Source organism: Balearica regulorum, chromosome 29, assembly GCF_011004875.1.
Source record: "Balearica regulorum gibbericeps isolate bBalReg1 chromosome 29, bBalReg1.pri, whole genome shotgun sequence".
In the NCBI taxonomy this organism is placed as follows: Eukaryota; Metazoa; Chordata; class Aves; order Gruiformes; family Gruidae; genus Balearica; species Balearica regulorum.
The window spans coordinates 897981-922808 of NC_046212.1; the positions used below are offsets into that span (position 1 = coordinate 897981).

A 24828-nucleotide genomic window follows, 5' to 3' on the forward strand; every position below is an offset into this window, starting at 1 on the left:
CCCCACCAGCCCGGCAGGACACGGGTGCCGGGTCCAGGGAGGCAGCGGCAGCCCCAGGGGACGGAGGGGACCCACGGAGGACGAGGATCCGTGGGTCCGGAGCAGCCTCCCCCAGGAGAAGACCCCTCCCCAGGGCTGGCACAAGGCTCAAGACACCGACACCACCCCGGCGCCTGGCCAAGCCCCTGACCCGCAGGCAAAGCCGGACCCGCTCTCCGAGACGCCACGGGGTCTGGCACGGCCACCTCGTTACACCACGGCCTCGTTACAAAGCTCCTTTCGGCAATGCCACCCTCCACCTCCACCACCAGGCAGCAACCGCGCCAGCACCCAGCAGCAGTAATGGAGGGAAGCGGGTGCCACCGGCGCGGGGGGACGGGACGAGGGGACTCGCAGCTCCTCGGTCACAAACCGGATTAGGAAGAGCTACAGGAAAGGAAAAGCTTAACGAGCGTCCCAGTTACTTCTGTGTTGTATAAATTACATTTGGTCTGTAACTCGCGTTAGTCTCCTGTGTACAATCCCGTAACCACCGCTCTGTCCTGGTTCCGTCCTTGGTTGTTTTTTTTTTAGACTTTTTGTACAATAAAAAATTTATATAGCCAAAAAGAGAAAAAAAAAAAAAAAAAAAAAAAAAGAGAAACCTGCTGACAAATGCATTTCGCTTGGGTTACTGCGCTCCACTCGCTGCCCCGCTGCCCCTCGCTGGCACCGGATCCCGGGACCGGCACCAGATCCCAGGACTGGCCACGCAACATCCCCACCGGCACGGAGATGGAGGAGGCCAGGTGGGGGCTCGACCAGCCCCGCCGTTCCTCAGGGTCTTCGCCTCACGATCCCGGGACGGGCCCTCGGCCTCTCCGTCTGCTCGCCCAGCTTCGCACGCCGGGTCCCTGCGTCACGGCAGCCCCCCACGCTTGATCCCCCCCCTCCGCCTCTTCCCTCGGGAGCTCCCGGCCTGATCCGACGACCCCGGCTCGGGAAATGTTTCCTAATGCTTCTCATTTTTCCCACGCTCCCGGCGCTGGCTGCGCACCACGGACAAGCGGATGAGAGGGGACGAAACCCGCCCCGATGCCCCGTGCCCGGCGCCGCTCGCGGCCGAGGACATTCCCGGGTTTATCTCCCAGCTGGGGCCCAACCGCGGCCCCCTCCCCTCCCAAACCCCTCCGAACACACTCGTCCTCACGCTGTAGCGGCCAACACCTTGACAACCAGCCCAGGAGAACACAACCGCCCCCAAACCTGCTCAAACCCACAGAGAAGGATGTCCACCTTCACGACACCGGCGGGGGGGTGGGTTCGCCATCCTGAGCTCTTGTTTTACCCCCCGCCCCGAGAGCCGCAGCGAGGGCGAGCAAACCTGGGTGGGTTGACCCCGAGGAGGGGATAGAGGACACGGGACGGGGATGGAGACACCCAGAACGGTGCTGAGGACACCCCGCACGGGACCACCGGCTGCGGGCGATGGCGAGAGCCGCATCCTCCCCCCGGGTGGGAGCCCCCCGCCCTCCCGCCGGCCCCCGCTTCCTCCCAGCGCAGCTCCCCGTTGTAAAGCTGAGATTTACAAGTGGCCCCAAGTGCCGGAGGAGCCGAGATCAGGGGCAGCCTTTATGGAGCCTCATTAGGGGCTGCAGGTATGCCGAGAATGTCACAGCTAATTACAGCCGTGGCCGCGGGAGGGGACAGGGTGGGCAGCGGAGGGTCACTGCCCACGGGGCTGGGGGGGAGCAGCGGGATGTTCTGGCACAAGCGAGGACCGGACACAGGGACGTGGCTCCGGCACGGGCTCGCACCACGAGCTGGTGTCCAGCCAGGCGTTGCTGGGTGGACATTGGCTGTTTCCCTGCTCTCCTGGCCTGGCCGTCCCCAAGGCCACCGTTCCCCCCGGCCCCAGCAGCCCCCCATCCCGCGCTGCGCCCCTCGCTCCCACTGCGGGTCCTGTCCACTCTGCCCGCAGACCCCCAGCCTGGTCGCGGGGCCACGGGCAGCTCAGGCAGGGCTGAAGTCGAGGACAAGGTGCCGAGTCCCTCCGACGCCAGAGCCGCGCCGGGGGAAAGCTGCCTGCTCTGCCTTCTCTGGACTCGGCTTCCCCATGGATGAAGCTCCCTGGGGGTCTTCAGGACCCGCAGGATGGCACTGAACCAGCACCCACAGGGCAACGCGAAGCACAACGGGGCAAGGGCAAGGACAGCCCGTACCCCAAAGGGTCCCCGGCTCCCCCAGCCCCAGGAGACAACACCCGGTCTGATGGGGAGACCTGGACGTGGCTCTGCAGCATCCCGGTTGCGACCAACCCTCCGCTCTGCCCACGGTCCCTCGGGGTCCGCCTGGGGAGGCCAGGCTGTGCCACCCACCCAGAAGGGCTGCGGAGGAGCAGAGGTGCGGGGGGGGGGTTTGTTTGTTTGCTTCGGAGAACGATGTCAAGAGTTTAACGAGCGCTTGCTTTTGTTCTGGTCACGTCTCTCCTGAGGCTGCGGGGGCTGCACCCCACATCACTGCTCCCCCCGGCCATCGGGTGACCTAATTCAGAGACCCAGGGGCAGGGCTGGGGAGGGGGGGGACACAAATTAGGACAGGGACATCCAAACGACCACCCACAGCTGCACCGTGACACACCACGGCTCCCCGAACCTTCCCCTCTAACAAGACCGTCCTCACGCAACGTTCACAGTAATTAAACCGTCAATGGGGGAGCTTGGCCGAGCTCCACGGGCCTCGCCGCGGCCCCGGGGGAGACGCCAGAACCAGGGCGATTATCCGGGAGAGCTGGGCACGGTCCAGCCCCCCCACCGCCACTGGCGGGGCAGGATGCCGTGCTGCCGCAGAGATCGCACGCGGGCCGCGGTGGCACGGGGCCGTCCCCGGCTCCGGGACCCCCTGGCAGCACCGCCACTCCACTTCCAACCTGCGGCAAGGATGGGATTTCAATGTCCACCCCCAAACCACGGCAGGAGGTTGCTCACAAGTAGGACTCGGGGCATCCCAACTCCCCGTGCCCCAGCGAGCACAGCCCCTGGGGAGCCACCTCCACCCCAGCCGCAGCGGAGCCCGGGCTCGAAGGAAGGATTTGAAGGGATGGAGGCAACGACCAGCCATCGCTCCTCCTTCCCGGCCAGCCTCCCACCGCTGGAGAAAGGTCCTGCGGGATGGGAGCAACCAGCTGAGGAAGGTCAGCGCTCAGGCTCCTCGGGGAGAAGATGCACCGGCGAGGCTGGAGAGAGGAGAAAGTCTTGACAGCAGCCGCCCACGGCCACCTCCCGCAGTGGAACCTGCCCCCCCTCAGCCCCCACGGAGCCCCGCAGCGGGACGCGGCACAGCCCGGATCCTGCCCAGAGCCTGCGGCGTGGTCCTGGCCCCCAGCCGCGGGAACGGCAGCGCTGAGCCGGGAGGGACGCCGGCCACGCTCATCGGCTCCCGGCACAAGCGCAGGTGGAGGGCAGCGGTTGGGGCTCGGTGCCAGGTTGCGGTGCCGTCCCTCCTTGGGCTCGCCCGCACTTCCAGGCTGCGCTCTTTTGTCTCCTGATTTTTGTGAATTTGAACAAAAGACGTTTTCCAACCCACCCACGGAGGATCCGGGGGCAAGAGGCCGTTGGGAGACGAGGACGGCACAACTGGAAGAAGGGACGTGTTGGCACGGGAGCGCGCGTCCCCCCTCACCACGCACCTTGCTCCTCGCTCCATTATGCAAACCCCCCCGTTTCTGCCGCTCGTCCCCCCCTGGGCCTGACCCATCATCCCACTCGCATTTACAGCCCAAGCGTCTGCTGTGAAAAGTGACTTCATGCTGAATTTGGGCACCGCTCGGCGTTACCAGCTCTCACGCTGCAAGCCCCGGCCCTCCTTTTCTTTCGCTCGCTTTCCCACACTTTCCCCCGCTCATTGTGTGCCCGCTGCTTTTTTTCTTCCCCTATTCAGCCCAAATTAGTCACGAGCAGCCCCCAGCTTGGAGAGGAAAAATAAATTAGGTGGTGTTTTAAACACAGTGCGATTGGAATGATTCTCCCCTACGCCCAGGAGGGGAAAGCCCGGCGGGTGAAAGATGCAGCGTCCTCTACAAAACAGCCCCCAGCACCTCCCCGGGGAGCCGGAGGGGGGGAAGGAGAGCGAGGGCAGCGCTGGGGACACCGGCGCAGACGCACGGAGAGGGAGGGAAAGGAATTTTGGTACCACGGCCAAGGGAAACTCATCCCCAGTGAGGGGAGGAGACGGCGCGAGGGAGGGAGGGGGAGAAGATGCGCACGTTGCTCCACCGGCCCTGGGTGAGATCTGCTGGGGCAGAGCCACTGCTGGGACCCCACGAGCGGAGGAGAGCGGCTCAGGGAGGAGGACGCATGGCCGGGACCGCCCCCCCCCCCCCCGCCCCGGTCCCCGGTCCAGAGAGTGGAGCCAGTGGCGGAATCAGGAGTCCATGGTTCTGCCCGCAGCTCGAGGGGAAGGCGATGGCACCCCACGGGCCATCACCACCGCTGCTGGGACACGGGCGGCGCAGCCCACGGCGTCTCCTGGCCCTCCAAGCTCAGGACCTGCAGCCCAGGAGAGCTCCCAGCCCACGGCCGTCCCCGGCTCATCCCCTCGGCTCCAGCCCCCAAGCTGCGACACAGAGGGACCTGAAGCCAGCAGCCACAGCGAAGCCAAGAGGTTTCCGCGCTTCCCCTCCAGTTCTGCAACCACCCTCGGTCTACAGCACCAAACCGTCAGCCGTGAGAAGCGACAGCCACCCTGTTACTCGTACGTAGTCCTCATTTGGGGTACAGCCGGGTCCCGGCTCGGACGAGCCTGCACAGCGTCCCCAGGTCAGCGGGAAGCAAGAGGATTTGCACCCGAACGAAGCAGCAAGGTCAATCTGGAGAGGCAAAGTGGGGTTAGGACATCGGCCACATGAAGTTAACGTTAGGACAATCCCTAACCGCTGGCGTCGGCCTGGCCAGGCAGGGTCTCTGCCCCCAAAGCCACCCTGGCGCAGGCAGGAGCAGCAGCGGCCAAGGCTCCATCTGCTCCGGCTCCCTCCCGGCAGAACGCTCCGGCCCCGAGCCTCAGCCACGCCATGCATCAAACTGACAGATACCAGGATTGCCTTGGAGAAGCAGTTTTATTATGAAACAAAAAAAAAAAAAATGAAATGCAGTGTTTGCCCTGGCACACTACAAAACATTTTAAGCAAATAACCAGCAAAAAAGATCATAAGCCAAATAGAAAATACATCTTACAAAATCTGACATACAAAAAACCCCAAACCTCCAGACATCAGAATAACGTTATTACATTAAATCAGGAAGGAGCAAGGGAGCTTCGATTCACTCAGCCACCGACAACCCAAGACACACGCCGTAACCCGGACCCGTGGCTGTTAGCTGCCCTTTGGGAAAGTAAACAAACGTCCAAGGTATTGCTCAGAGTCACCGAGGGCACGCGGACGCAGTCAGACTGCAAACATCAGTGGAACAGAAGCAGTTTGAAGACTTCTATGTTAAAAAATATATATATATTGCTTATTAAGAATCAGGTATCAGCCTCTGAAAAGCTCGGTCTGTACACATGCCCGCTGTTCTCTAGCATCTTAAGGACCCAAGCACGGACAAGGCAAACGTCTCTCCGGTAAGAGGTTATGGTCAGAAATAAGAATCCTAGGCCATCGGTCTTCAGACAAAGAGAAGGATTTCAGCCACGGCGCCCACCTAAAATCCCAAGCAGACGGACAGATTCCTGCTTACGCCCGGGGCCGAGGTGTCTGAGGGAGGGAAAGCTCTGCACAGGGTGGGATGCGCAGCAGGAGCCAACGCTTGCGAGCAAAATTAATTCTCTGGGCAGGCAAAGGAGAGAAGGGCAGTGGGCAGCTCCTCTCTGCCCGTGGTGCCAGTCCAGGGTCCTACACTTCTCCACTGCTACCACTTCTTCCTCCACACAAGCCACCCCAGGGAATCGCTCTTTACGGCCCCCCCCAGAACAAAGGTGCCGTCCGAAACGCTAAAGCAGCAAGAAGCACTTCACAAGCTGCGGCAGCGCCGACTTTCACGTGACTTGGCCCAATTTCTGTCTGTAATTTTACCAAAAGGGTTACAGTTAACACAGCAGAAGGAACCGTGTTCCTGCCCAGCTACCAAGAACTTCCACACTCAAAACCACGGGTCCCTGGTGCTCTCCTGCACCGTCTGGCAGCTCGGAGAAGACTGAGGCTTCTTCAGCAAGTCTGCAAGTTAAACCAGCTCAGCAGCTACGAGGACAAGATAAAATCGAGCCTGAGAACAGACCTGGGACAAAGCAACTGCTGGTTTGTCGTTTAAGGAGAGAAACTGACCTTAGAGAAGCCTGGAAAACGTACGTGAAATGCCACGAGCCGCAGAGGGCTTAACGAGGCGGGATAAATGAAGCGGTGAGAACAGGCTCCATTTGCAAATGCATTGCTACGTTTTCCTCCTCATTTTAGGACGCCAGTCTTGATCTAGGGTTAATCAGCAATTCTTGCTCTGACAATTCCCATTAGCCTCACCCGGGGAAGGAAGGCAGTCGTGAAACCGCCCCACGTGTCGGCTATCACACACGCCACTTCCATTTTTGAAAACACAAGACAATATAATTGAGAAAATCCTTCCCTGACGTTCAACCTGTCAGCTCTCGGACGAGCCAGGGGCAAAGACGCCGGAGATGCAGAACAGGACTCACGTAGCGCACCGTGCTCTCGGGACCAGGCGTGTTCTCGTCCCAGCTGCTGGGAAGAGACCACGATGCAGCTGGACCTCGGGGCCCGTTTTCACAGGGAGAAGGAAGAGGACGAGAGGACTGGGGCAGTCCGAGAGCTGGAGACGGCATCGGACAGCGCACAGACACCACCTTCCAGCGGGTCCTTGCTTTAGCACCACACTGGGAGTTCCTACGCTAGAAAAGCACCTGCCAAGGGCAGAGCAACACTGCTCCATCTCCGTTCCTCAACCTTTTCCCTTCTTCCCCATCGCACTGTGCTCCTCCCCTTGCGCTCTCTGCCCGTTTATTTACCAGGCAGAGTTTGACTCTCCCCTGCACAGGCGTTTCCCAGCGGCACTCAGAGAGCACCGGGATGCTCTCCATCTCTCCCTGCCGGACGGCACCTCCGGTGCGAGCTGTAGCGAAACAACCCCACCAGCAGCTGGGAAACCACCGCACCATGGGACTGCGGGCTACTGGTGATGCACCGAGAACAGTTTCTTCTTTTTTGCTCAACTTTTCTTCATTTCTAAACTTTGTAACTTGAAAAAATAAGTAGCACAATCATACAACTACGGGGGATTCCCTGTCTACTCATCACTAAAACCTAGAGAAACAGTGTGGGAGCGAGAAAAAGTGGGGGAAAGAGAGAGAAAGAGGATGCACGCACTCGAGAGGCACACTGCAAATGGGCTGAAGCTAAAAAAGGACCGGCATCAGACAATCCCAAAGCGTTCTGCTCTTTTCCTCTTCTTTGCCTGCAGAGAGGAATTACAAGAAAAAAAAGAAATCAAAACCAAAAAGAAACAAATTAACAAGTTCTTTACAATCTCACACACAACCCGATGGAGAATTTAGTCAAAATTTGGCCGCGGTAACACCACCAGAGCTCGGCGGCTCCGGCCCCTTCCCGAGTGCGCCGCCACCAGGTCAATTCAACGGAGCTACGAGGTTTTTCTTCTAACGCTGGGACAAAGAGAGCCCCAAAATTGAGTAGCAGAAATATACAGTGGCTGAGATACAGTGCTGAAGTCACTTCGTCTTGCTGGCAATGCGCTACAAAGGGGCTGAGCTGGGAACAATGCCTACTTCAGGGGCCTGGAAACCCTTCCAGGCAGTGGGGAGGTGGGAAATGTAAAAGGGCAAAGGGTTAACACTCTCCTATTCATGGAAAAGGTGAGAGGGACACACTAAAACGCATTAAATATACTATTGCGTCTCTCAGATATGCCTTTAAGCCGATACACGAGGGGCGTATAAATCTTAATTTTTAGCAGGATAAATAGCCCGGGGGCAACAGAAGCCCTAATCAAGAATCTCCAGGGGAAAGGTGCATTTGAGTGCACACAATACCAGTAAAAAGACCTTTTTGTTCCAGGCACAATCTCCAAGTGACCTAACGGAAAAGCATGGAATCCCTCGCCCAGCCGCCCCCTCCGCGCAGGCCGGAGGGGCTCATTCTCCCATGCTCGGCAGAAGGCTGGGAACGCCGCTTCACGCGGGGCAGCGTTTCTGCAGTAAACCCCAAACAAAACAGGCCAAACCCCCCCCCCCCAAAAGCCCCTAAACCCCACCTGAATTGCTGAGATTGCTCTTAGGAACCAAACAAAACCCACTTCTCGTCTGCCCAGCCCAGGAGCCATCTGGTTGAGCAGTTTCCAAGACCCAACACTCGCCCTGGCGCAGCCTTTGGTGTTTGATTGTTAACGCAGGAGTCCCTGAGCCAGAGGGGTCCCTCTGTCCCCAGGAGAGCGGTCCCCGACTCCGGCTAATCCACGCCGGAGCCCCGTTTACGTGGTGCCATAGGTGTACACAGCGCTCCCCACCTAACTTAACGTGGGAGCTACTGCACCACGGCACAGCCTGCATGGTGACTTGGAACAATTTGAAGCAGAACAAAGCGTAAAAGTACAGAAAAGAGCACAAAATTGCCCTGAGGAGCTCACAAATTTAAAAGATGGGCCAAAACCACAGAGGACAGAACAAAGCATGGAGGAGAAAAGCTGGAAACAGGGTCAGCACCTCAATCCTCATTACATCGTAGAGTCTCCGGGGATTTATTGATGAAGACCTACAATAGCATCCAAGGGGAAGCAGAGGGTCCGGAAGCATCCAGGACACAGGGAATTACGGAGTACGAGGGGCTGAGAGCGCCAGATCAAACTGAGGAGAGGGGGAACCAGGGTGGGAGCAGAGCAGATGTGCCCTCCACCCCTTCTGGAAGCATCCGTGCCATCCTGCAAGAGGAGGAGCTGGATGCCGACGCGTGCTGGCACACTCCCGCGGCTCGGCAGACTCCAGAGCAGCCTATTTCCAGCAAGAGCCAGGGGAAAAGCCGCAACAGGAGCTCAATGCTCAGGGTCAGCCCCACGCCAGCCCCCCGGCCCGTCACTGCTCCCCTCAGCACCCTCGGCCACTCCCCAGCCGCTCAGGAAAAGGTTTTACCTCTGTGTCCTCTGTAGCTCCAGCCCCGGCTGAACTCGTTACAATGCCAAACCGCTCCTTTCTCTTCTTCAGCTTCTCGTCTTCTTCGCTCTGGCACAAAGAAGGATGAAGATTTATTTTGCTGGCAGTACCCCAGGGTGCTCGTTTAACAGTAAATCACGTTCCTCCTACCCCCGCTCCTCCCGCGGTCGCCTACCAGAGCACCTGCTAAGAGTTGGAGCAAGGCTGCGGAGATGCCGAGAGCGGAGCGGGCTTCTCCTCTGCCTCGGCAAAGGGCACTGTCCGTAGGGGAGGCACGGCACGTGTTGGAGAAGAGCTCCTGCAGAGCACATCTGATAACGAGGGCAGCTCTGGTCCTGCACAAGGACGGCATCCACCGCGCGGCACAACCTCCTCAGCCCCTCTCGTGCCTGCCCATCGTTACAGCACCATATCGTCTTTGCTCTGAATTTCACCAGGCTCAAACCTGAGCACAAAGGAGGGCGGAAGGAAGGACAGACGCTCATCACAGCTACTGCAACAGGGCGCAGGTGGGCACAGGCAAAAGAGAGCCCAGGCTCAGCAGCCAGAACCTCACCTCTGTCTGGAAATGGTCTGGGAAGGACCTGGGGGAAGCATTTAGAGCTGTCACAGGGACCTTCGTACCACCCTTGGAAAAGCAAACAGTAGGAATCTGACAGTCACCCCGAGGAACGGGCACCACGCCGCGTCTCTCCAACACCCTCATCTGGAGACAGAGGCTCGGCCACTTACCCCATCTTGCTAAGTCGCATTTCATTCGTTTCCAACCTGAGCGAGCAAATTTCTACTGACGTTTCCCACAGTGTCCTGATCCCTGCTTCTCAGGGTTCTCCAAAAAACCTGGAGGCTTTTTACCTGTCATCCGCCATGCCAATGTCCTGATGGCCCATAAAAGCCTCAACACATCCATTTTCTGCACATTTATTCCTACCTCTGGCTGTTCTGTACCTCTTTCAGGCCATTTCTACAGTTAAGGCTGCCCAATTACTTTGCTAGGCTCTCATCACTTCTCCCTCCCCCACCACTCAGAACATCTCAGAGCTCTCGCTCCCCACAACCCCATCCACTGCATCTCGTTATCCAGGGGAACGGATCACCGACAGGCTCTCGCTCGCTGAAGGGTCCCTGGCTGCACCGCCCTGATGCACAGCTTCCCATCGCGTTAAGGAACAAGAGGCACCAACGTCATCGCCTGGGCTTTAGAGCCAAGGCCACCATTCCCAAGAAAACACGCTTCCAGTCCCACTGATCAACTGGAATTAGCTGGCCAAGCAGAGGAATCAAGCTGGGTGCTTCTCCATTTCAGCTCAGTCCTTTGCGTGGGACTGTTTTAAGACAGCCCCATCATTAGGACATCGCCACCTTCACCCACCTGCTCTATTCTGACAGTCCTCCTTTCCGTGGTTTGATAGCGAAGCTTTAAGAAAAGGTTAAATCACCCTTGGTGCTCCCTGCCCTCCCCGGTCCCATCTCCCCGAGGAGGAGGAGGGACAGCAGGTACGTCTGTCCCAGGCTCTCGTGGAGGAGCAGCTGAGAGCCCTCTCCCGACCCGGGTTAGGATTACTCCAGCTTTCGGGAAGAAGCAATGTCCCAGAAAAGCAGCGAAACTTGAGGATTGTGAACAAAGGACGCCAGGAGGGATTATCATCACGGGGACAGGGGAGGGAAGGAAAAGTCGCTCGCTGGAACAGCACGACGTACGCGCAAACCGTGGCCGCACAAAGAAAATCCAACCTGGGCATTAGTGACATTAAACAGGCTCTTATAAACCATTGCTGCTGCCTGCGTGGTTTAAATCCCGTGAGCAAGAGGATGGCCCCAAAGCCACTTTCAAAAAGAAAAGCGCTGTGTCTTTAATAAAAGGAGAGGGAAGGCTCCCAGGGACTGCACCGAGCTGGAGGTTTTTATTTATTTTTTTGGTAAGCCACCCCCATGGCTCCCACCCCCACCACTGCCCTGCAGGGAAAGCACATAACCGTCCTACTAAATCAACACGGTCCTAATGATCTCGCTCACTTGACCCCCTAGCACGCCAGTGTCAGATGCAAACACGCGTACAATAAACTTCACTCCATCTTTAGCTTCTCGCTGACAGGTTTTGATTCATGGGGTGCTGAAACCCATCTGAGGAAAATTACCTCTATCAAAACGCTGCTATCTCTGCATCTATCAACCCCTGGTAGTGCCCCGGGGCCGTGCTCCAGCGTGCAAATGGGTGCACCAGCATCTGCAGGGAAAGCTGACCTTTCTGGCAGGATGTCAGATTTATTTTCTAACCTTACTATTTCGAGGCTTGTTCCCTTCGTGCTCACGCCACGATAGTTATTTTGTAGTTTGTCTAAAAAAGGGGGGTGGGGGAGGAAAGTTTTAATGAAGGGCTCCAAGCCACGAAGCAAAGCCTTTCCTGCGATCTGGTAACAAGGGAGCATTTACACAAGCATATAGATGCATTTGTGCCGTATGCAATCCCAAAGCTTTAATTTTGATCCCTAACTTTCATCTGGGGGATCGAGGGCGCTGGCACAGCTCTGCCTGGGGTTGCTGGCACCAATAGCATCCCACTGCCACGGGAATCTGCCTTGGGACCCTGCTCCTCTCCGTGGGAGATCCAGGCTCCCTCCTCATCTGGAGCACCCAGGGACTCGAGGCACCAAGGGGACAGACTCTGCCAGGCCACCCCAGGCAGAATCAGGCCCCTCTGTCCCCAAGCCTCTGCCTGCCCTCTTCCCTGCAGGGAAAAGGGAAGGGAGGAAAGGGGGCTCGCCCCTCGGCACCACAGCATTTGAACAAGCCCTGCGCAGCATCCAGAGAAACCTCGGGCTTCAAGCAATCTTTTCTTGATTTCCATGAAGGAAGCGAAGCGACACGAGCAGGGGAGCTCCCCAGTGTGCACGGGACGAGGTCCCGAAGGGCGACAGGGGCTGTACAGCTCCAGCCTGGAAGAGTGCCTGTCAGCACCGATTAAATCCAGGTTTAACGGCTTGTCCTCTGGCTCATATCCCTTATTCCCAAAAGACAGAAGGATCCATTTAAAAACTGGATCATTCCCTCTCTCCTGGGAGAGGCCAAAGTGCTGGCGCTGGAAGAGTTAATGCCAAAAGGCATTAATTTGTGGTTTCCATGGTGCGCAGAGCTCTGGCACTCACCAGCCCTGCCAAGGGAGCCGATGCGGGTTACCTTTGAACACACGCGAGCTCCCTGCAAGGGAGATCTGGGCCTTTTGCGGACGGCGAGCCGGCTGCTCTTCTCTCCCACCTGAGCTCGGCAAGCTGCAAGCAGCATTTCCTGCGGCGGTGGAGTAAGGAGCCGCAGCAGCAGCGCTCTGGCACGATGTTCCGGTTAACTTACCCACAGGACTCAAACTTTTATAGAGGGGAAAACCCCCACTGTCAGCCTCGCTCTTTAAGGGCAGAGAAAAGTTGATCCCAGATCACCTAAAAGCATCCCACTGCCTTTGGTGTTCAGGGCGAGAAGCAGGAGAGCCGCCCTCAGCCCCCAGTGCCTACGAGCTTCTAATAAATGATTCATCAGGAGCATCTCTGATCTCCGCATCGAGCGAGCTGCTGCAAAGGACGAGGCCAGCGAGGCCCCACCATCCCTGGGCTCACCACCCAGGGCTCAGAGATGTCGATTCAACAGCTCCACGCCTGCGCTACGAAACGAGACTTCAGGAGTAATGTCAGGCTCATCCTGAGGAACCGGGCAGGGAGAAGGATGAAGAACCAGCCTGGCACAGGTTCAGACCAGAGGGAAGGGACCAACGCGCAGGAGGTGCTCCACAGGAGATGCTATCCCGCTGTCAGCTCACAGCCCCGGTCTGGCCAGGCTGACTGTGCAACAACAGCCACGTAAAGGTAAGGCGGCAGCCTTCTCCAAAGGGGCAGCTCCCCGACGCGCAGGGAAATTACTTTCTTGGCGCACCCACTCTGTGTTTTAAAAGCCCACGTCGCGGTGAAATCCCTGTCCCTGAGGCCAAGCGTTATACTGCACAGGCAGAGCGATCGTTTCTCCGCAGATTAAAGCATCCCCAGGAGGAAAACACTGAGGATTTGCAGATGAAACTCGGAGTATCCTCATCACGAATGCAGAGAGACAGTCACGAGCCTCCGTAATCGCATCCTTGGTGTTTCCATTCTCGGGGAACGGAAGGGTGTGTGCCCACATGTGTGTATAAAACCGGACCCTTCTGGTCACTCTCCTGTATCTCGCTGCAGCATGACGGATGGCGGGATGAAAAGCAGAGCCCTGAGGCTTTCAGGCGATGGTAGATTAATGATGACATGGCCTTGACCTCCAAAAGGTAAAGGTTATGAAACACTCAAGGGTAACTGGGCTTCCAATTTCATACCCGGAGGGTGAATGACAGCAACCGATGGTTTTATTCTCAGAAACACTCCAATCCTAGGGCGCACAGCTGTCACCCACCACCTTTTTGAAATTCATCTCAACGTATTTATTCCTCCTGTTTCTTTCTCCTCACAGGCTCCAAGCGCTGCCAGAGTCCTTCCAGAGCCGATGCTCCCGTACACCGGGCAAGCGTTCAGCAGGGGACAGGAAGCAACAGGGAAGCCCAGGGTTTATACTGAGATATTCCACGTGCGCCTCACACCCCTTCCCATTTCCATCTGCAAAATCGTCTTTCCTGGAGGAGATCTTCACCTCATAGCACACAGAGTAGGGTGCAGGAATGAGGAGTGATGCTGGGTTTCACACTCCACTCCTCCAAAACACAGAGGTGATCTCAAGCTGCCCCTTTTTGACCCAACCAGCACAGTGCTCTCATCTCCAACAGCACTTTGTGCTTCCAGCCCGGATCTGGAGCTGGTCACAGAGGGATACACGGCGAGACGGAGCCAGCAGAGATAGCCACAGCCTTTCTCCAAAATAACACCCATGCCAGGACTCCACTTAGATTAGATACAGGCGGCAGGAATATACATTAAAGTCCCTATCACGGTCCTTATGCAAACAGTGTGTCAGAAGGACCCTCTATGCTGCCGCCGTGGAGGAATGGCTTCTGAACAGCACTGCTTATACAAAATTACACCACGTGTGTCAATCCAAGGGCCTCGACACATTTCAGAAACATTAAACACAGCTTTATCTCCATGGAAGAGAGACGCTAAACCCCCAGCACCAGGAGCTCAACCTGGGGATGCAGAGGAACGTCCCATTTGCCACCAAGACGTGGGGACATCCAGCACCGTGGGGTCTCACCGATGGCCTCGCTCCAACACACCCCAGGCCAGCCTGCGCTCTCCCTGCTGTCGCTTCTGGAACTAGATTGCAGAATTAGACCACAAAGTCACCTAAAGTCAGAGCAAAGCTTCATCTTTTGGCTTCCTTCATCTGTTAAAGACCTGCTGTGAGTGCCTAGGACCAGTCTAGGGCAAGAACAGACCAAGATCTCTGAAGATCTTTATTTACAGAAGGAGATAGGAAGCATAAAGAGCGCGAGTTGTTTAAAGCACCGTGCCCGTTCTGGTTGTGCACTGGGGACGTCCCCATCAACTCATTCACACTAACAAAGCCTGAACACCACAGGATTAGTGACCAGTTGCTTTCTTGGACTAACTCACCTTCTCAGCAATGTTTTTGGTGGGTTTTTTTTGTTGGGTTTTTTTTTCACAAGCTAAGGGAAACAGACAACAAGCTTGATCCTTGTCCTTTCTTCCAACATACATCTCGGAAAAAAGGTTGGGAAGGCAAAAAACCATCCAACTGTAGTGTTTTTCTGTTCATGTTGGGCAGGAGCGGCAACAGCCGGCAGTTCTAAGGTCTCTCTGTGTCACGGCTCTCACAGTTGGGAGTTTATGCTCGCCCCAAACGGGATCAGCAGGGGAGGAAGAGAAGAAAGTCACAGACATGTGCTAAGAGTACACCTGCAGCTCTCCCAGCGTGAGTTGAAAAGCATTCTTCGACTTCGACGTCAGGGACGAAACAAACACGTCAGGAATGCCGCACGGCCGAGTGAAGGAGACACTTCAGGTGCACCGCAGGGCAAAAGGGCCGCGAAGGGGCTTTTTATCTCTCTGCACCCGCTGAACGGCATCTTAAATACCGTATGGCATTTACAGTGGCTCTCCCATCCTCAAGTTCACTGGCCCCGGCATGGGAAGGCTTTGAGGCAGCCCCCAGCGTTCGGTGCAGCCCCCAGGAGCACATTTAAGAGCGATACACCTGGCTCTGCAACGGGAGGCCGGGCAGAGCTAAAGCCACTTGGCAGAGCAAGAGAGTTTTCCCTCGAAGAGTCCAGCTGTTATTAAAAAGAGGCAATCGGGCGATGACTAAACATGATTTGAATTGCACATTAGCCCCAGATTTAAAAAAAAAAAATCCATTCTATTCAAACCCAACAAGCGCAAAAACAGCAACATGCCACGGCAGCGTTAACCCTTCCCCTGCAAGCAGCACTGCAAATCCACACGCCTCTGCGAGGCGGCAGGACACGCCGAGCCCACCACGCTAACCTCACCGGCCAGCTGAGAAATGCCCTGTAATGTCGAAGAACTGCTGCTTTTCAAGCTAAATAAAGTCCCTGTAAAAAGGGATGAAATCAGGATGAGTTTGTAGCAAAAGAAAACGCCTGGATGCAAACGTGCCCATTGCAAGTGCTGCAGTGGGCAGCAAAGACGATCCCCGGAGTTGTGCAGGTTTATTCTCCCAGGGATCCCAGGGTACACAGCTTAATTCTGACCCAGAGGTGAGTTTATCTCCAGGCTCCGTACACGCACCCAAGGGCCAGGGAAGCCAGGCGGACGCTCACCACTCCTCACCCCAAAGGTAAAAGATTTTTTCAGTCCTAAGCGAAGCAGGTTTTTCTCTGCCAAGTAACTGTCTGGAGCTGAGGGCATGCCTGGACCCTGCACATCCCCCACCAACCCTTCGTCCAGGCAATACCAGGGGACCATCCGCATTTGAACTTCTAGGCTGGACACTTGGTTTCTCAGCCTCTTCCCCCCCAGACCATCCTCCTCCTCCTGGGCAGCAGCGGCAGGGATGAGCACAACAGCAGAAAGACAAAATCCTGCAGAGGAAGGACCTGGTGAAGAGGGTCACTCAATTAGATTTTGGACGGGGAACCAAACTCAGAAATTAGCTGCCCTACGCCAGCAATCAGGAATTGCTCTACGGAAAGAGCCGACGTCCAGGAGCATCCCAGGCTGCCTCCAGCCAGCACGGCACCATGGACAAAACCAAACAAGAGATGGTGGAGGAGCAGAATAAGAGAGGAAAGACGCAGGCTGACAGCCTTCACCCGCACGCAGCCTGGCGCCTCCAGAGTCAGGAGCTATGTGGATGCTCATCGCTTCCACACGTACACAGTCTTCAGACCTCTTTCAAGCAGAAAAGATGAAAGGCCATGGGAAAAGCACTCAGAAAGCACCTCATGTTTGATCTTTTATGGTCACTTCATTTGGTTTCTCCAGTATCACTAAAAGCTTGAGATTCTAGCAGAGCTTGAAGGGAAATCTAGCAAGAGAGTTGCTGCTCTGCAAATATTTGACTATAAACCCCAATAATTGTTAAATCTGTGCATTTGTTTCTCTGTACGAACAACCCCTCTCTCTTGCTTTTATGCCTTTTAAATAACAAGAACGGCCAGACCCCAGGAAAAGGTGTATTAGCCACTAAATTGCCCGTGCAATGAAGCTGTTCCATCCCAAACATTATAAGCCCAGGTTTTTAAATGAGCTGCTTTGGGCCCTGCGGGATGAGCCTGGCTGCCTAACGGTCCAACCTACAAAAGCACATTACACATCCGCAGTTAAAACATCAGAAAACCAAAATCTGCATGTTTTGACAAAGTCGGGCCTGGGAGACACCCAGCCAGGCGCCAGCAGCGTCTCTGCAGGGCACCTGCTCACAGACGCTTTGGTAGAAAAGCCATCTGAGATGGTCCTGGATCTACGCTCAAGGGTCTCTGAGTGCAGCACCCCTCAACCCCGCACCCGTTGGTGCCCTGAAGGATCTTCCAGAACATGCAGAGCTAGGAAAGATCAGCTCTGCTATCCCATAACCCAATCGGAGAGGGTTTCCTGAGAAAGCGAGGCTTTCCATTGCTAATTTAGCAAGACTAGGAAAGCTTTTTAGGGCCTAAGACCGTGGATCACTCGTCTTTACAGAGATTTTTCTAACGTTCCTACAAAACCGTCAGTGCCATGTGCACGGCCGTGAAGAGGAAGCTCAAGAGTCCCCAGAAGCCACAGCCACAAACCAGACTCGGTGCAGCATCACCGCAGAGCCCAGTGCTCTGCGGTAAAACTGTTGAGTCTTCCAGGAACAGAAAGAGCCGCTTAAGTTACCTTAATTAAAAGGATTAAATGGAAAGGAGGGGATCCTCGACAGAACTGCGCAAGGTTTAATTCACCAGCAGACGTGCCTCGCAGTCCCTCTCCGTGTGCGTGCAGCACACGCACCCCTCTGTGTTTCACGGGGCGGGGGGAGCTTTGGGGCTGCTTTTACTTTTGTCCTCCACGGTGAAGAGGGGTTAAGGGGAAACCTGACTTTGTTTCTCCGCTTGAGACTCGAATGGGCTCTGGAAGGCCGGGAGCCGAGAGCCGGGTCTGCCATTCTTCCCCAGCCGCTCCTCCAAATTCCTGCAGCCAAATGGTTCAAGAGCCCCTGAATGGGACATAATGACATCATTGATTGAATCATAATAGAGGGGGAAAGGGGGGGTGGGGAAAAGATGTATTTGTGTTACAGACAAAAGCGAAGTTCTGTTTCACAGCGGGGACCAATGAAGAACCAGATGACTGGGCAGAGGGAGGTCAGAGAGTCCCCCCAGCACCGTCCCCCCCGGGAGCGAGCCCTTCGCCACTCCCCGAAGGTTTGTCCGGGATGCGGAGCCCTTTCAGGCGGCGCCGGGATCAATGCACGAGCAGGAGTCCCCCTGACCCCGCGCAGCGCTCTCGTCATTTGTTTTTAAAATGACATCGCGGGTGTGTGTACGGGCTGGGGTGGAGAGGCAAGCGCTTCCAAAGGAATAATGGTAAACACCAAACTGCTTCGGGAGCTGGAGCTGGCAGGAGCGACAGCACAGCACCGAGCCACGCAGTCACTTCTCGTTTGTTTGTTTCACAACTGCTTTTTTCCTACACAATAGGACCGCGGTGAAGACATAACTGTGGTTTTGGGACCGGGTTATCTGAGCCAGGACGGTGCTGCACCGGCAGACGTCCTGCAGCCCAGTGGAAAACCCTCCGGCCCTTTTGGAGAGCAGCTGGACACCAATTGACATTTCTATTGGAAACAGAGCAACGGATTTCTTCAACCGCTGTTTTCTCATCCTGCCTAGGCAAAGGCTAGAGAAAACATCACACGATACCCAGTAAGCACTTGAAAGATAACGAAAGCCACAGTCTTATCGGGCATAAGATGTTCTCATGTGCCTGACCACGAGAGCTTCCCGTGCAAAGAGAAGGGCAATGACACAACGTACAGATCCCACCACCAACCCTGGAGACTGCTCCGCACGGAGCCAAGGGCAGGCTCTGGGAACCTTCCACCATCCCAGGGTGGGCACACAGCTCTGCACAGCACCTCCTCCAGCTCCTTCCTACAGCCTGAAACCTTCCCAACCAGGACATTCACCTCCCAAATTCCCATGGTACCAAAACCATGCTCACTTGAGCACTGACCGTAGCAAAGAGCAGCTCCACCTCTGCCTGATGTGGAGCTAATTCAGGGGGAAGTGGGAAGTAAGCACTGGCACAGCCCCTGGTAAAATGCAAAGTCAGATGGTCTGGAATTGAAAATTCAGTAAAGTCCTGGCAGGTAAGGAACAAAATCCACAGCACAGCATCATGCAAGAGGGACAGGAGGGGTTCAGGAATGGCTCTACGGAGATGGGGAAGAGCCCGGTTGTGGTGATGCCCACTCATGGATGCGGCAGCCTGAAAGTCGGCAGCGTGATGGGACAAAACACGACCAAGAAACACGCAGGGCAGCTCTGCAACCCCAGCACTTGCCACGGCACCCCACTTGGCGCCATCGCACAAGACCCACACTGCTGCCGGGCTGTCTGAGAAGGGGAGGAAGCCAGTGGCAGGATTTGGGTAGCCGAGGCAGCAGGAGAAAGGGAAATTGTTTTGGATACGCTGGAGAGGAAATGCCAGAGGGGAGGAAATAGCAGCAGCTGAGAGCACAGGTGACCGAGGGTCACAGCACAGGGACGCTTTGGGACGCTGGCTCTCTGGCTTTCCGGCCCTTGGGCATGGTGACTTACCCACTGCAAGGCTGAACTTGAACCCTTCTGGCACAACCGAGTTTTAGGGGGGCAGCAGGAAAGCACTGGCATCGCCACCAAGGCAGCAGGACGGGCTTCCCGGGAGCGCTACGTCCACGTTCCTCTGCGGTTACGTGCCTGCAGGCACACCGTCAACCCGAAACCGTGAAATTACGCTCCCACCTGAGAAGCGTAACCTGTAGTTTGCTACAACACACCTAAGGCTCCGCATACCTCCTGCGGCACGATTGAACTTTGCATCTCATTAATTTCACTATTTCCATTAGTGCGACTCATTCACAGAAGCAGAGGGGAAAACATTTCGAGGAGCAACAAGCATTATGCCACTAAAACAGCAGAGAGACTGCGGAGGCAGGAAACTTTAATGTATTTCAAGCTTTTACGATCTGCCTAGTCCAGAAAGGGCGACAACCCCTGGAAAGGCATCTCGACCCAACACTCGTGCTGCAGATTCACCTTTAACCAAGCAGCACAGTCAGGCTTGCAGCAGCCTGCAATATGTGACCATCGAACAGTGCAGAGGCTGGGTTTCCCCCCCTACTTTCCCCCCCCGCCTTTCCCCTCCTGCATACCAGTCTACAGTTATTTGCAAGAGAAGAGGCTCGTTAGATAAAACTTGTTATTTGTCTTCTAGGAAACACAAGACTTTAATTTCCTTGCACAATCTCATCATCCGCCAGCAGGATCACCAGGGATCGGGACTGGAAACCACAAATCCATCCCTCTTCCCAGAGGAGACTGTTGCATTGGCCAGAGCGCACTGGGCCAGCGAGGACCGCAGCCACAGCCCTCACGGGGAAACCATTGCTTTGTCTTAAATGAAAAAAACACAAAAAGGAAAAAAATTGAGGTCTGTTAAACCTTTATGTGTGTCTTGTAACCTCAGGTCTAGTTTTCCCCAGGGTTGCAGCCCTGTGAAGATCCGGCCTCATCGTCCAGCGCACCAGCAAGCCGCACGCTGGCACGGAGGCTCTGCCGAGCCTTCCCTTCCCACGCCTGCGTCTCCAAGAGCAGCTGTGGCCCAGGTCAGTGCCGGGGCTAGGCTGTAGCATGCCACGCAGCCCGCGCTCGACACCATCCGACAGCCTTTGTCCAGGGGCACACTGGTCCTGAGCTTTGCCACATCCAGGATGAGGACGGGGAGGGCTCTCCGGGCGCAGGAGTGGTAAAAATGAGACTACAACCCCCCCCATTACAAAGGGTGAACGTAAACATCTCGCCCGCCCTGCCCTCCACCCAGGGATGCTGCCTGCGCCGGCGATTCGGTCGACACAAACCCCTTCCCCAAGCGACCCGGGAGGGGGCAGGGGCGGCGGAGGCCTCGCTTACAGCACCCTTGTGTTAAAACGTCCGTGACTGCCAGCACTATTCTTCACCTTGTCACTTCCCATTATCTTAAACCAACAGGCCAGCATTCAGCGGCTCAACTTGGAAAATAGTGACGTCACTTTGTAAGGGGTTGGGGGAAGGAGAGGCAGCGAGGGGACGGGCAGCACGCACCGACAGTTACCGCGGCACGCAGAGCTGAACATGGACCTGTGCAGGGCTCCTGTCCAGGAGCCAGGACAGGAAAAAAGAAGTTTTTTTGAGGATTAGTGCCCTTACAGGGGCCAGCTGGAAACTCTCCAGCATCTACCTGCAAAAGCATTAAGGCTGCAGTGTCTCAAAACCGCTCTTTCTCTCCTCGAGACTGAGGTTTACCTTTTGATACGGATGCTGTTACCCATCTGCAGTCAGCAGCAGCTAAGGCAAAAAAAAAAAAGGCATGAAACACCTCAGCCTTTGAGTCCTCCGCTGCCGAGCCTTCCGCAAGTGCTCCCAGTCAGCGGGACTCACAGAATCGCATCTCGCCAGGTTCAACACTCCTTTCTATTTGCATTAGTTTGTATCTGGATCTTCCATCCTCGTTTCTGCAGGCCCATGCAATTCTAGCTGCACTCTTCTATCTGACCTAGTTTCTGCTTTCTGCGGGACTACTGAAAAGTTTCTCTAACAAGTAAAAACATGAGGGGTGTTTGAGAGGGCTTTGCTTTCATTTTACTCTTTCAACCAGGACTATTTTTTAATCTTCTCCCTCTAAATTCAGCTGCCTTAGTTACCACTAGTCCAACTCAGAGGGAGACAGAAAATCCTTTAAAAATTACCTAAAGCAGCTTTTTAAAATACCTAAAAAATATTAAGATCCAAAAACACAATGTCATGGGAATTTCAGGGCACGGGGAAAGAAGTCTGGGACTGCTGACTGGAGCCCTCTCATTCACCATGTGGTCTGTCACGACATACCGACTTCTCCGCATCTGGCACACTACCCTGCCCATTCCCCACATCATCGTGATGCTGCCCTGAGGGAGAAGAAACTTCTTTTACGTGGCTGATTTAAGAAATGCCAAGCGCTCCATAAATGCAGAGCTTGCACAGCAGTCCTGAAGAGGAAGGACGTGGGGATGACACGCAGATGAAACAATCAACTTCTCGAGAAATACAACCCTGCTACGAAGTTACAGCATGGTGAAGACACTTTCCTGGCCCATCTTTTATCTATCTTCTAATCAGAATGCACTACAGAAGGTAAAAGTGAAGGTGAGAGAGAAAGAGGAATTAAGATGAAGCACAAAAAGAGGAGGGGTTGCGTTATAACCCAGAGAAGACTGCTCTCTTCCCCTCTGCCATGCAGAGACTGGGTAAAAAGTAGAGGGGACAGAAAGACGTAAAGCTGATGACAGCCAGAAAAAGTGAAGTTTGGAGGGAAAAAAAAAAAAGGTAATATTCAGGGACACGTGCCCTTTCAAATAAGGCAGGAGCCATCCCTTCAAAGTGACAGCAAAAGGCATTTCTTGACAACAAACCCGCCACTTAAGCCAATCACGCCTCTGAAAAACGCAGGCATATGCCACCACGCGTGACACGTCCATCCCTGGCGCTCGCTAGAAACAACCCTCGTCCACGAATCCTTTTTCCTTTCCTCTGCCAACATCAGCACGTCTCCCCCCCGCCACCCTTTGCTTCCTTGGTGGTTAATAGCTTCTCATCCGGGGCTGGCGGGGGGTGTTTGGAAAGACTGCAGGCAGAAAAATTATCCAGGAAAAGGATTCCTCCTCAGCACGTTATTATAAGCCTGCTGGAAGCCAAACAATTAAGTCAATTGTTTTCTCTCTCTCATTTAGCTATTTTGTATACACACAGACTTTCTGCTGGTCCACTGACCCCTGCTCTCCTCCACCACCACACCAACGTCACGCAGTCAGCCCGCCAGCTGATCTCAGGCGAGCACAGTTCTTATCTGCTCCATGTAAAACACATTCTCATTAACCGGAATTAAACCAGCGTTAATCTAGAATCATGACTGATGGCCGTATTAAAACATTAACTCTTCCTAGCCAGGAGAGTCAGTACCTTTGATCAAGGGGATGCTTTGGCATCCTGCGCTGCCACCCCTGCTCAGGATCCGACCCGGGACGCCTGCAGGGCTCTCGACATATCTTACGGCTACAGTGCTCCAGCTGTAAAATGGAAGACTTGCAGCCAGGCAAAGAAAAATGAAGTTATTCAAGGTGACACAGGGCTTGAGAGTCACTCTCCCTTGCTACAGACAGGTCACTTCACCTCTCAACAGGCACAGAAACATCCCCCTGCCCCGAGAAGTCACCAAGTCGGTGATGGGACAAGTCGCCCCTGTGATGAGGGATGGGAACGCTAGGCACGCGTACAGCCCCTTCAGGGGCAGGTCTGCAGCAAAAAAATCCTTTGTTTCGCCCCCAGCTCCGAGAAATGCAATGGGGAGAAGAGAGCTCCAAGTGGGAACTCCCAACTCGGAGAGGAGTCACTTCACCTCTCTGCTCCCAACCTCTGAACGGCCGAGGGTTAATCAGCTAATTGTTCATCAGGCAGTTAGAGACCTCTGCGTTAAAGAGGAGATATAAAAGCCAATTATTTTAGTCATCTGTTCGGATCGGGAAAGGTATTTGATAATGTAACAGAAAGGTGGCAAACAGAGCTTTTATGTCATCCCAAGGGCTCTTGCTGTCCATTTGGTGCCAGCACTTTCTCAGCAGGAGACTTACAAGGCTATTTTATACATAAAGAGCAAACCACCCCCTTGGAGAAACGCTTCTGAATCACAGCCACGACGCAGGCAGCTCCCTCTGCAGCACCAAACCCTGCATATAAAACACGGAGCTAAACATCCTCCCCTGGGGAGCAGAGAGTTTGAGTGGTACAGGGAGCAGCTGCTATAGAGAGGGAACATTTACAAGTGTGGGGGGTTAAGTACAACTAACAGGAGTCAAGGGATGGAAGCTTTAGGTCAGCGAGCGGGTGCTTTAACAGGAGGCCTCAGAGGGGAGAGTCAGTGCTACAGGGAGATAAACGCTTGCTTGATTTATTTTAAAAATTAATTTGATGGCCCCGTGCTGCCTTGAGACAAATGAGCACCTGCCTCTTCTGCTCCAGCACCGCCAACCTTTCTGCTCGTCCGCTCTCCTCCCAGCGCCAGCGTCTCGCTTTCCCTTTAGGCGGAGAGGAAGAGGATTTTAAACTTGAAAGATTCCTACCCCAGAGGGCTAACAGAGGGGGAAGGGGGGTTCAAAGCTACAGATGAGTTCACAGCCACTAACATTTGCAGCTCTGCATTTGCTCCCTGCTCACAGCAGGTCTGAAATCCCCCTTAGCTACAATTCTCCCCCCCCACATCCTCACCCCTCCCCAAACCAATTTGAATAGGAAATGAAGTGTGGCTCCGTGGAGACAATGGTTTATTGTAAAGTTTTTGCTGCAACGCATGGTATAAAAACCTGCCAAGACACATGTAAACATTCGCAACTGCCAGGCTCCTCCGTAATGAAAAGCTATAAAGAACACCCAGGTGGGAAGCACAATACTACCAGCTAATTAAAGTAACCAATAATATTCCTCCCAGGAATGCAAGAGTGTGTTCCGCTCAGTGGGAGAAGCCACTTCTAAGCCCATGAACTCGGCTTCCTGGTGGAGCAAACAAAAAAGAGACACGGCGCAGCGAGGCGAGCCCTGCCGCTGGACACCGCTCGGCAGAGCGTGCGGCCGGAGCTCGCAGGGGACACAAAGCCCAGCGCCGAGCAAGCTGGAGGCTAGAACCAGCCCCGCCATGACTCCTGACCTTGGGCAAGTCGTTTTCCCCACCGGGAGGTCTCCATCGGTACACCGGGGAGCCGTTCCTTAGTATACAGCGAGCTGCATTTGCTGGTGAACGGCTCAGGGAGATCAGACCTCGCACTTCGGTGGGTTTTTGCCACGTACAAGGAGCACAGCACAGCCCGGGAAGCCTGCTCTTTCCAGAAACCCCAGCTTTATTAAGCTGCGGCCACACGGTCCTAGCCAGGGAAGGCCACGGCCATAAACGTTGACAAGGCATATATTCCTCCTGAAAAATGGGAGCTCCTAGTGACAGGGTTAAT

At 55.2% G+C, this 24828-nt stretch overlaps 1 protein-coding gene across 4 annotated transcripts in view; it reads right to left on the reverse strand.

The window, feature by feature from the left end:
* SARNP (SAP domain containing ribonucleoprotein) overlaps positions 1–24828 on the reverse strand; it is a 42883-nt gene that overhangs the window by 7768 nt on the left and 10287 nt on the right. For 2 of the 4 annotated variants that reach the window (XM_075737602.1, XM_075737601.1), the window contains 2 exons: positions 9127–9216; positions 5074–7439 (listed from right to left, as the gene is read on the reverse strand). In XM_075737602.1, the coding sequence (XP_075593717.1) occupies positions 7398–7439; positions 9127–9216 (132 nt within the window). In that variant the 3' untranslated portion in view covers positions 5074–7397. Of the gene's footprint in view, positions 1–5073; positions 7440–9126; positions 9217–24828 lie in introns of those variants that run through there. The other 2 variants (XM_075737599.1, XM_075737598.1) reach the window with 1 other exon arrangement.